Source organism: Natator depressus, chromosome 5 (assembly GCF_965152275.1).
Source record: "Natator depressus isolate rNatDep1 chromosome 5, rNatDep2.hap1, whole genome shotgun sequence".
NCBI lineage: Eukaryota > Metazoa > Chordata > Testudines > Cheloniidae > Natator > Natator depressus.
The window spans coordinates 36,684,423-36,697,091 of NC_134238.1; the positions used below are offsets into that span (position 1 = coordinate 36,684,423).

Consider the following 12,669-nt stretch of genomic DNA (forward strand, 5'->3'; position numbering starts at 1 on the left):
TAGCTGGAAGACAGATTTGCACCCTGCCCATGGTGGGTTTTGCATTATTTCGCGCTCTGCGTTTCCTGTCCTCATCCTTGTTATGTTTGCCGATTTCTCTGACATCTTTTTTTGCCAGCAGGAATCCAGGCACTTATCTTCATCCCTCACTGAGGGGTTTTGGTATGTTTTTGAATATGGCAAATCGGCTCAAAAATGTGCCCAACTAGAAAATAAACTGAGGGGTGTCCAGTCAGCACTGTGTTCCCTACCAGCTGTCACTTTTTGTTTTAGTCATGGCAGAGAAAGCAAGTGGCTGGATTGCCACGGAATTGCGAATAGCGACGAGTCAGCTTATCAGTTTCAGAACTATATTCAACACCAACAGGTGCAGCGGGCTGCTGTAACACCGGGACTTCATTTTTGGTCTTACGCTTCTGCTTGCCTAGTCTGTTGCATTACCAGCATAGAGCCTGACAGGGTTTCGTCAGGAAAGGCAAAAGACATAAAGGGTTAGCTTCACCCTTGCTGGCTCAGGGAGGTATTTGCACCTAGTGGGGTCTTGCAGGGATTGATTCTTGGGCCTACGCTATTTATCAGTGACCTGGAAGAAAACAAAATCATCAATGATAAAGTTTGCAGATGACACAAAAATTGGGGGACTGGTAAATAATGAAGAGGACTGGTCATTGATACAGGATGCACTTAGTAAGCTGGGTGCAATCAGACAACATGTGATTCAAGACAGTCAAATGTAAAGCCATACATCTAGAAACAAAAGACTATAGGTCATACTTACAGCACGGGGGATTCTTGCCTGGGAGGCAGAATCACTGAAAAAGATTTGCGCGGGGGGATGGGGGGGGGTATAGTGGATAAAGAGATAAACATGAACTCCCAGTGCGACACTGTGTGATTTTTGGATGCATAAACAGGGGAATCTTGACTAGGGGTAGAGAGGTTATTTGTTGCAGGTGTGACCACTGCTAGAATACTGTCACATTCTGGTGGCCACAATTCAAGGCGGTTGATAAATTGGAGAGGGTTCACAGAACAGCCCATGCAAATGATTAAAGAATTAGACAACAAGTGTTCTAGTGATAGCTTCAAGCAGAGCTGTCCCTGGATGGGGAGGTGCAGGGCCCGGGGCAAATCAGCCTGTATGCCCCCCCCCCTTAACATTTTTTATACCCGTGAAATCTGGTTACAGTGAACTTCCAGGAAAGCTGCTGGCCGCAGGTTAAATATTGATAGTACCCAGCTGTATAATTATAATGTTGTTATATTGCAGTTCTTTTTTATAATTATAAGGAAGTTCATATAATTAAAAAAAACCTTCACCGCCCATGCTCAGTGTTGCGCCGCTTGCATTCTGACATCCACCTTCCTGGACTTCCTTGCAGCAGACTCGCTTCCCGGGTGCATATGGGCTCGCTACCCTCAGTGACTTTTTAAAAAAATGTACTTACAGATTCACAACACTGAGAGCCATGACCCTCCGGCATGGAGGAGGGGCTCTAAGATCGGTTTTCTCTGAGGGCTGGGAGCGGGAGGGAAAGCGGAAAAGCAGCTGGGTGGAGGACCCGTCCTGGTGGGTGGTGGAGAGAGCAGAGTTGTGGGATCCCAGGTCCTGGTACTGCGGGGCAGGGGACCCCCAAGGCTGGAGAGCTGAAAGGCAAGGAGGCCCCTAAGGCAGGGGGAGGGGTGATAAGGGCTAGCCCTAGCCTGGAGACTACTGGCTGGCACTAACCTGTGCTGGGGGTGAGAGGGCCCAGTGTGCTGCTGGAGTGTCCCGCCAGAAAAGGGAAGGGTCCATCCAAGACGGAAGGGCAGGGTCAAGGTCAGCCTGGCTCAGCTTCGCACTAGTGGTTGGGGGTGGGGGCACGCTAGGACCCTGCAGTGGCAGACAACGCTGGGACCTGGCCGAGCAGAGTGGGCTGGAGTCAGGTCACTTGCTGCTGCAGCGACTGAGCTCGAGCCCAGTGGGGCTACGGGCAAGAAAAAGAAATAAACAGACCAGCCGGTGACTCCTGCTCCCTCCGCCAGGTCCGCCACAACCCCCCCCCCAGGCCACCCTGCCCTTCCCCCCTGCAACCCTCTTAAGCGCGGGGGCCCAGGGTGGTTTCCCCGGTCTGGACGGGACTGCTCTGGTCTCAAGAAACAATCTATTTAGTTTAACAAAGAGAACGTTAAGGGGTGACTTGATTACAGTTTTTAAGTACCTACCTGGGAAACAAATATTTGATAACTGGTTCTTCAATCTGGCACAGAAAGGTGTAACACAATTCAAGGCTGGACATTGAAGCTAGACAAATTCAGTAAAGCATCCATTTTTTAACAGTAAGGGTAATTAACCATTGGAACAATTTACCAAGGGTTGCGATGGATTCTACATTACTGGCAAGTTTTAAATGAAGATTGGATTTTTTTCCTACATGCTATGCTCTAGAAATTATTTTGGGGAAGCTCCATGGCCTGGATTATTCAGGTGGTCAGACTGGCTGATCACAGTGGTCCCGTCTAGCCTTGAAATCTATGAATTTCTTCCTTAGTGAAGTAAGCGTTGGTTTTTGATCAGTACTTTAACAACCATTGTGATATCATCCATTTAGATGAGGAGTTGTCTGGTGAATATTTAACTAGAGGAACTCCTCTTCCTTTCTGTTATTGCTCCACTAAGGAAACTCAAGAGTGTTCTCAGGTCTTTTTAAGATGAGCCCTTTCTTTCTCTGGAGCCGTTCCTACTTCCACTGAAGTCAGTGGCAATTTCAACGGAATCAAGAACAAACCCTATCTTTTAAAGTGATTAGTACCTTACTGGATTAGACCCTTTATGGAATGTTGTCTTTGATGGGATAACCTCTTTGTTTAATTGACCGTCCCCCCCATTTACTTCTTGTTATTCGGTATATAATATGGTCCTGGAAATGTACTAATCTCATTCTTATTGCATTCATTTGTATCTTAAAATGTGTTGTTACTGATGGCACTTACTGTGTAAAATAAACTTTACTTGCAAAAGAAAGTCCAATACAGGAGCTAGGCAGAATCAACCCATGCTTTTATTTCCATTGCATATAAAAATTTCATATGAAGGTATTGATGTACAGTACTACTCCATAGGCTGTAAGAGAGGCTAAGAAACCATTGAAAGACTAATCATTTGCAATGTTCACACAAGTTGCCAGTCTAAAGACATACCCAAAGGAAAAAACAAATTAAAACAATAACAAAAATTGTTCAGGATTTCTGTTATTATAGTGTCCCTTTTATACTGTTTAAAACAAAAGCAATCAAATTCCTTTGGGCCAGGGCTGCTAAAATCTACAGTTTGTGTCAAAAAGGAGGCTCTGTTTTTCCTTGAAAAAGAATCTCTCCTTTCACTGAACAGTCACATGTTACAAGGGCTGGGCATCAATGGAATGGAAAAGAGGTATCTATCTTACACTAGCAACTTAATTGCTATCAGGAATCCTAACTCGCCTACAGCAATTGTGGTGTTTAAGCGGCAAGGGTCTAATTCTGCAAAACTAATAGTAGTGTTATTTAAAGGGTTACAGTCATCCTTTACATCCACACTATGCACATGTGTACAAAAGCCTTAGGTACATCTACAAAAGAGGAAAGCTTTGGCTGCTTGTAACACTAATATTAATGTTGGAAAGCATTTCCAAGATTTCAAGTTGTCTTTTACCCTACTCTATGGATTATGGTTATACAGTGGTATACTGTACTTCCTGTACATCTAAGTAAGGAAGGAACATGAAGGACAGTTGTCAAAATAATAACGCATATGAATTCTGATTAATTCATTTTCCTATGTGCCTAAGAGCCAAATGAGTTATTACAACTGTCCCACGTGTACAGCACAGCTGTGCAGTACTGTTTCAAATGATTGTGTTAATGTCAAAAAGGGAACAGGTAATGGCTGAAGTAATCCCTGATTATAGTCTTCAAAAGTGGAAAGAAAACGATCAGGTAGACAATGCAGTTACAGTTCTGTAGGTATGGAAAAGCTTGACTTTCAAATGGGGCCATGAATGAAAACAGGTTGTAGTATTGTACATACTAGCTTGTGCCAGTGACCCAACCAATTAACTACTAAAAATATTGTAGGAATGCCCAGCCCTAGCCCCACAACTACCTTTCTTTCAAATGCAGCAAAACAGAAGAAAATATTGTTCAAAGTTAAGGCACAGCCCTGGGACCAAAGACCTGCAGCTTTTTTATTTATATATCTTTATGTATTTTATAGTTTTTCTCAAATCTTCCATAAACAAGCTCTAAGGTGACATAGAATATATTACAGGAGAAAAAATGTACAAGGAGTATGTATACATAATATTCATTCTCTCACCAAGAGTTTCCAAATATAGCAACACCAACCTGTCAAGGATGATGTTATAATAAGAACTGATAATTTACAATTAACATTACAGTATGTACATTACAATAAATACATGGTTGTAAACAGAGACAAACAAGACTGTATTACAGGTAAGGTCATTTGGTGAGAAAAATGCATGGCACAAAATAAAATAAATAATGCATTTTAAAAGAATTGTCAAAGCTTTCTGTAAAATCCATTTCATTCAAGTTTTTTTTAAAACCTTTGAATGCAATTTGTTCTACCTGTATTCGCTCATAATTTTTAACAATAATGCAAAAAACCCCAATTAAAAATAACAAACACAGCATTACTGAGTACAGTAACTTGCAAGCTAAAGCGTATTCTTATAAGCAAATGCAGGTTTTTCTTTTTTTCCCATTCAGTACCCAACTCATTGCACTTTCTTATGGCAAAAATATTTCGAACATGTAAAGCCACTTGTAAATTGTATTATTTTTAAAGCAGTGTGCAATGCTAAAGCACACTTCGGCAAAGAAAATAAAAGATTGTACAGTGCATTAGATCCCTGGCTCTAAGAAATCATGTCTTTTTCTACTATTTGATTGTCCATGTGTATGGGTGTATATTTCACAATATGGTGGTATTTTCTTTAAGACTATTTGTTTTCAATTAGTGCAGATGTAAAACCCTTTCAGGTCCATATTGTTTTTTGGAATTTATATTGCTTTTTTTCATTATTAAGATTCCAGGCACTCTTGGGGATTGAAAGGATATTTAGATGGGAGTGAGGGCTCAGGGGGAGATGGTGAGGGAAAGAAATGAGCTTAAAAGCTCCTATCAGCATGGCGAAATCTCTCCATTCACTTTCCCCCTTTGGTATCTTCTCAGATAAAGCCCTTTCGGGGCTAAAGGCAGATAAACCTACGACCTGGATATAGAAAAATGCAAAATGCACTAAAAGCTAAACCATTACCCAAAGTTTTTTAACGGGTTTGTATCCTAGATCTCTGAAATTGGTATAACCCCTTCTTCATTTCCTATAAATTCACTGGTTCAACTGAACTCAAGCAAAGGAAATAAGTGCCATTTCCATTTCATCTTGTCAGAAAGTCACCTATGCCTTTTCATTCGATCAGAATTTGTGACAGAAGGAATCTATTTGTTTTCCTGGGCAACTATTTCCCAATCTCACTCATCAAAATTAGTCTTAATAAAGAGTCAACCACAGGAGATAAATTCCTTCCCACTACACATGACCTATCAGTAGAACTGCATAATGAGAAGCATGACTCTATAAAACCTCTTTTTCCTTCCAAGTTACTGAAGGCTTAGGTACTGATCAGATTTAAAAGTAGAATCCTTCCAGCGCAACTTGGACGTAGGATGAGAAACATTTTCAAGTTGTGAAGTAATCTGGGGGGAAATCCAAACCTTTCCAAGCTTTACTGGCTTATTTTTAAAAAAAACCCTTATGATCTGGCTCTTCATGCAAGGAAAAGGAGTTCTGAAAAATATGCTAATAATCATTTTTAAAGACACACACACACACACACACACACTTCTGAGGTGAGCATGTGCTCCAGCTAAACAGAAATTACTGCCCAAACTGCTGACACAAAATAAGCTTTAAGGGAGACAAAATAGGAAAGATTCTACTCTTTTGCCACAGCAAACAGGTTGTTCTTATTTAGTGATCGCCAGTTCTCAGCCTCAGAGTGACATTCTAAAGGAACTAATTTTATTAAGCAAAGAGAAAAGTGTTATGTTTATATAAAGATGGTTCATCACTTTTTCATACTGGGCCCACTCCTGACTTGAGTGGTCCCATTGGTTTCAGTGCGACCATCTGTGGGAGTAAGGGAGGGGCTGCAGGGTCAGCTCCACTAGGAGGACAAAAGCACAATGCAGACGTCTGTTGTTTGTCTGAAAAAATTATAATAAAAACAAACATAAAAGGAATTCCATCCCACTGAAAGGGTTTCCTGCAACACACACAAAAATATTTCAAGGAAGTCATTGGTATATAAAACAATGGATTTTTACAGCTCAGATCAAGGCTATAAAAATCTAACGTGCAAAACTAAAATAAAATAAAATCTATAACTAGATAACTAGAAGTATTATCCAGTGTTGCACAGATTTGTACTGAAAACTTGCAAGTTACTCTTTGGAAAAAATAACCAGTGGCAGATGAAGTTCTGAAGGTGTTTTTTTCTTTAAATATAATACCTCAATACATTTAATAATAAAAGTAAGCTCTACAAAAGATCTCTGTTTTACATATAATACAAAATGCAGAGGTCAGTGTAACCCACTTGGCCACACTTTCTTTATTTTTTTTTCAGTCATGTATTAGGAAGACTTGAAATTAGAAAATTATGCAATTTCCACAGCTCATCTTCCTACAGGTAACAGATTCATGTTGTGTCCCATTATTCATGTGCATTTGTTTTCCATTAGGAACCTCAGTTCATTCTCTGGCTGTTTTCTTAAAACTCTGATGATGAATGTTACTCAATGCCTTGCTTGTAAAATAAAACACCCAATGCACACCAGCCTTTTGCTGGTAGGCTATATTCCTCTGAAACCACTTTAGAGACCTGATTTCTTTAATCAAATCTGCCAAATGGAGATCTTATTAAGATGCTGTTCATGGATGTTTTCCCCTTTGCTCTCTGATGCCATGGAGGTGAAATTGTGGTTACAATATTCCTGAGTGCCAAACTGAGTAATTAAGGTCAGTTTTGATCAACAAACGTCCTGGCAGGTGACAGTGAGGTGTGACCGTGGTTGTGGCATGTGACGTGCACTTTGGAAACCATTTTCTAATTAAAAAAAAAAAGAGAGAGAGAGACAAAGAGACAGAGAGAAAGAAACTGAGTCTTCACACTGTTACGTGTCAGGAGAATGATCTTCCTCTAGCACGCAAGGTTCTGTGTGGCTCTCCTCCCCTTCCACTTCTTCGCCTACTTGCTCGTCAAGGGGAATTTCAGTGGATTCTGAGTCCTGGGTGCAAAGAGTCTTGGAGTCACTGAAGCTGGTGTCTTCTTCCACTTGACTTCCACTGTCCTTTTCAGTGTCTGATTCACCATCTTCCTCCAATGTTAGTTCAAACTGGAATTTTTCAGTCTGGCCCTGCCGACCCTCTTCCTGGTCATCCAGTGCAGGAGAAGGGCTCTGAGGGATTGTGCTCTGGTACCATTCTCGATTGTCCTCCAGGGTGTCCAAGATATCCTGGGCATCAGGGTGAACAAGATCTGCCCAGGTCTCCCAAAGAGGATGAACAATGTAGTCTATAAACCCCACCTGTTCCAAGTAATGTCACAATACAAAATTAGGATGAGTACCTTATTCCCAAGAAAAAATGCACATATAGGTTATAAAACAAAATAGAAATTCTTGATGACAGGACAGAGGCTCCTGATGTTCATTCCTTCCCAGACGAACCAAGTACAATGTCTGAGCATACTATTGTCAGAAACAGGCATGCTGGATACCCTATCTTTAAAAAGGCTGAAAAGAAGCCGTGTTATTCTATGTGGAAAATGGGCTTTTATAGCATTCTCAACAGATTGCAGTGCTCAAGGCTGAATCCTTAGTTTTTTATCTCGTATTAATGGGAGATGGATATTGGAAAGGTTTATTTTTAAATCTAATTCCCAACAACTCGTTCTTATCTCTTGAGCTGAACTGCTATTTTACATACGATTGTGCTATTAAAGGGAAGCTTAATGAAAAGATGTATTGTATTCCTCCTTATAGCACATCCCACGTGACAGAACAATGCCATAATGGAGCTCTTTGGCCCAAACACAGCTATTTTTAATGGTAGGAAATCTCAACTCCTCTTAAAGATGTATTAATTAAAAGGGGAAAAAAATCCAACAACATACATCCAGAAACCCATGCAAATAAAACAAATCAAGTGGCTAAGATCCAAGTTTATCTATTAGAATGTATTGGCATGTTATCTCATTAATTATTCAAATGGATTACCTGTGATTTCTCTACAGATGCATTGTGCTTATCACACATGGGACTTATCTCCATGCCCCTCTCTCTTTCCCGGTCTCCTTGACGAAAGAACTCTTCCATTATTCTGTCGGTCCACTGGCGGTAGAGCTGGAGTGGCTTGGTTGGATTGCTTAGATCTGCACAGTGTACCATATTCTGTAAAACCTAAAATGGACAAACACATATTATCTACTGAGCACCTCCTGCGTTATTAACACTAGAGACGAAAGGCTCTTTATTCCATTTACACATTTGGTGGCTGCGAAACAGAATCTTGAAAATACAGGTAGCGCAGCATTTATTCTGTACAGCAAAAGCTGGATGTGCCTATGTGTGTTTTTCACACTTGCATTAATAGCCAAAAATTATCTCACTTCTACAGCTTCTGTCTATATTAAGAGGTAGAAAATGTTTAAGTGCAAGACTGATCAGATTCAAAGATGTTTAGAAGTTAGGTCATAGCAAATTAAACCCAGAAAGAGTATTTTCCTTCCTCAAAGCTCAACCAAAGAACTGGTCAGTGCCCAACAGAATGTGATACTGAAGGCAAATATGGCACTTGTGGCTAATGGACACATTTGAAAGGACAGGGAGAGCGTAATGAGGTGAGAATGGGGACAGAATTACATGAGACGAACACCCACGTAGGACTGGGGAGACAAACCTAGTAAATGAAGGCTAGTGACTATTTTTCAGCATGGATGATCTTACCTGAATTCTGTCTGAATAATTATCAAGAAGTAGAACCCCAGAACTTGTCACTTTCTTGGTTTCAACCATAGTTTTCAAATCAGCCAACAGATTCATATGTTTAGACATGTCTGTTGCAAGTACCTTGAAGGTGAAGTCAAAGCATTAGTAACTAAAATAACTGAATGATTTTTTTTCAATATTTGAATATGACAGCCCCCAAATCACAGAGATACAGGTTTATGTTGTTGTTTTTTTGGCGGAAGGTATGGGGGAAACCATGATCTACACATATGACTATATACATTTTTTTCCTAACTAGGGTTCCCCGTGCCGTAAAGGCTGTTGGTTGTGCCAGCCTTTAGTTTTAACTCAAAAGAACTCCAACATACATGCTTTATACATAATGCAATTTTCACTGCATTGCCTGCATTATGTGCCTGAGTGTATCTAATGTACCAGAAAATTATCTAAGGTTTGTTTTGTTAATTCAATCTGAATGAATTAGAAGTGAGAAATTCAAGCTGAAACTCACAATGTCAATAACCATTTTCCTCAGTGATTGTCTTTGTTTTTTGGTCAGATTCTGGAAAATGTCACAATTCTCTTCCTGTAGCAACTTGAAACCCACAGCTAAATGATGGTTCTCCAATACCGATGAGTCATTGTACATCAAGGCAAGTTCAGAGTCTGCAAGACAGTCATGAGGCAGAATGTTAACAAAGCTTGTGTTTCCCCCCAGGTTATTTTTTGATTTTTCAGATTCCCAAGACAGCTTCCTTGGGACATATTCCTCTAATATTTAGAACAGTCCTTCTCTTCATCGCTGCAGGTCAAACTAACCCCTTCCTAGATTTACCATTTGGAATCTAATGAGATGGTAACACAGAAAAGTGAGTTCATAATGTTTGTAACAGGATTTAGAGATACGCTTTTGTTCCTTCTATCTTTTAACTATCTGTATTGGCTTACACAGGAAACGAGTATTGTTTCCTGTGTAAACCAAGTAACTCAGAGACTATAGGAACTGATGAAGTAAACCTAAAACCCCAGAAAACCCTAACAAACTGAGGCAAAGGAGTATGGGGAACAAGCATAAAGAATCAGATCAGTACTTTCAGAACCCCTCCCACATGTGCACCAAATCAGATGGAAAATATGGCACACACACCTTATAGCACAATATTATTCAAGTTAAATTGCAGCTGCCTACAACTCAGAGCCAGGAAAACAAAGCTAAGGATTTGCCCTGGTTTAGGCATGTAGCAAACAGCTTAATTTTTAATTTATGCACTTCAACAATCTCAGGCACTCTGAGGAGTAAAGGGGTCATTAGTATATGAAAACAGCATGGTTTGGGAGGAGGGTGACAGGATAATACCAGTAGTGTTTCTCAATATTCTATTGGAGAGCCATATGGCTTGAAAGCCCTATGCAGTGACCTGGCCCAATGACTGAATTGCATGCAACGCACTAATAGTGACAGAATGCTGCCTTTTCAAGTGAGTGTATTCTTAACGCAGTCTATATTGCAGTGAAAATAAAGGGGCTCATGTACCCTCTTAGCAACATCCTGGAACAACTTGTACTTAGATATATGCAAAAGTCTGCATGCATCTACTTAGGCCGACTAACCAGCCTACTTTGAAAATGAAGAGCATATTTTATTCCATTTACGCAGGAACACAGCTAGATTTTATACACACAACCAGTTTACATGCCTTTGAGTATATGGCCTATAACGATTGCATTATTGAAAAAGAATACTTTGTATGCAATCACACTTGTCATTTACTGACATTAATTTCTGTTTATTAGTTTCTGTATCCTAAATCTAGCTGTGCATCAGTCTATTCTACTCTTTGTCCTCGTTATCTTCTTTTATAGACACGGTAGTCTAAAATTCCTTCAGCTCACTGGGGTTGCACATGAAGGCTCTTGTGTTCAGATTTCAGGAGCCTCATTACGTATTCTCCTGCTGTCTCACTCTGCTGTACCGAACACATGAATCTTGTGATTCAGGAAATCCTTCCTCTACCTTTCTTTGCCTTGAAGGCAGAAAAGCCATAATAGCAGAGAAGAAAAAGACCTTGTTTGTCAACCAACAGCCCTTTCATCTTTCACAGAAAATTCTGTAAGCATGTTTATTTGCTATTTTTCCAAGAAGGAAAGTGGAAAATTGTAGGAAAAACAGCCTTTCTGGGGGCCAAAGCCGAAAGGAGTGCTCAACACTACTGTTACTCAGAAAGGCTGGGGCCCTGTGGGTGGTTTGATTTTGTTAATATTTGCAATTGCTGTGGAAGAAGGGAGAAGTACCCACATGTTATTCAATATAACAATCTTGTTAGCAGCTCCTGGTATGTTTGTGAGAAAAGACTGAAGAAAACTGTATGGCTTTATATAGTTGCTCTCCCTCAGGGGTTATGATCGAGGGGGAGCACCTTAATTCCCACAGCTCCAAGGGACCTTTGCCAAAGAGGCTGGCCATAGGGTGCAGAGAGTCTGTGTCTCCTCTCAGTGCCCTAGCCACATCCCTCCTGGTCAGTGGCAGACCTCTTGGGTGCCATAAATCAGTATATATACTCTTAGATGAACTGTCTTCTGTTTGGGGGAGTGTCTTTGTCCCCGGGGATGGTGATGCATTTTCTACTGTTTTTCTCTAATCCTTTTAAAGTTTGAGTCCCCACTGAATTTAATACTTGTAAAAAGAGCTCCAGTGAGAGCCTTTCTGGAGACTGGCATTCTCTGTTTATCCACAGAGTGAATAAAACACATGTAGTAACAGTACAGACTTCTATACGGTGCCATGGCAATGCACCTCCAACCTAACTGGCAGGGAACACTATCCTGGGGGGGAGACAGTGTTGTGCAGTCTCCATTGTCCTGAAATCCTTGGCCTCTCTTTAGCCTGCCAACAAGAGTGCCAGTTAGTGCCAAATGTAATGTGAAAGCTTGTCCAGCAGTAACTGGGCTAAAGTAATTGTCTCATTTCTTGTAAGTCACTGAATAACTATATGAATAGTTGGGCTGGATTTGAACTGTTTATCCAGAAGTGAAGAGCTTTATATACCACTACCAGTCCCTTGAGTTGGCCAATCACCCAATGGTAATCTCACAAAAATTCAGCAATCTCCCCAGAAATGAATAAAAATAATTCCCAGATTCAAATGCTTTTACTTAAATTAAACTAATGCTTCTCATTCTATAGCAGTTCCATTCCCTCAAAATATTATGTTATCATTAAGTGTACCCAGGAAATGGTTTATTTACATCTTGGCATATTAAGTGCTATTTTGTGCACTAAACCTGGTTCAGTCTGTTCCTATGTTGAGCTGTTGAAGTGCACTTGCTATCAATATAGCTTTGAAACTTCTGTGACATCCCCAATCCTCCTCCTTGTGGATGAGTCACCAATTTGCATTTCACTGTAGGGTAGCCCGTAGGCCATTAAAGCACATAAAAATAAATTCAAATAATGTTCAGGGTCTTATTTGAACCTATAACAGCAAAAAAGTCAAAGCTGGATCACTCTCCCTCAGACTGCTGGGTCATGGCATTGTAGCACTGGTGCAATAGAGTGTGTCAATGCAGAAATTACCTACAGTATCTACTAACATGTATGTAGATGGGTTAAA

General features: G+C 40.4%; 1 protein-coding gene across 11 annotated transcripts in view; it reads right to left on the bottom strand.

Moving 5' to 3' along the window:
* Positions 1 to 3,065: 3,065 nt before the first annotated feature.
* Positions 3,066 to 12,669, bottom strand: part of PDE4D (phosphodiesterase 4D) — a 1,096,073-nt gene continuing 1,086,469 nt past the window's right edge. For all 11 annotated transcript variants that reach the window (XM_074952575.1, XM_074952583.1, XM_074952576.1 and 8 more), the window contains 4 exons: positions 9,570 to 9,724; positions 9,056 to 9,178; positions 8,327 to 8,509; positions 3,066 to 7,636 (listed from right to left, as the gene is read on the bottom strand). In XM_074952575.1, coding sequence (XP_074808676.1) covers positions 7,223 to 7,636; positions 8,327 to 8,509; positions 9,056 to 9,178; positions 9,570 to 9,724 — 875 coding nt within the window. In that variant the 3' untranslated portion in view covers positions 3,066 to 7,222. The remainder of the gene's footprint in view (positions 7,637 to 8,326; positions 8,510 to 9,055; positions 9,179 to 9,569; positions 9,725 to 12,669) is intronic.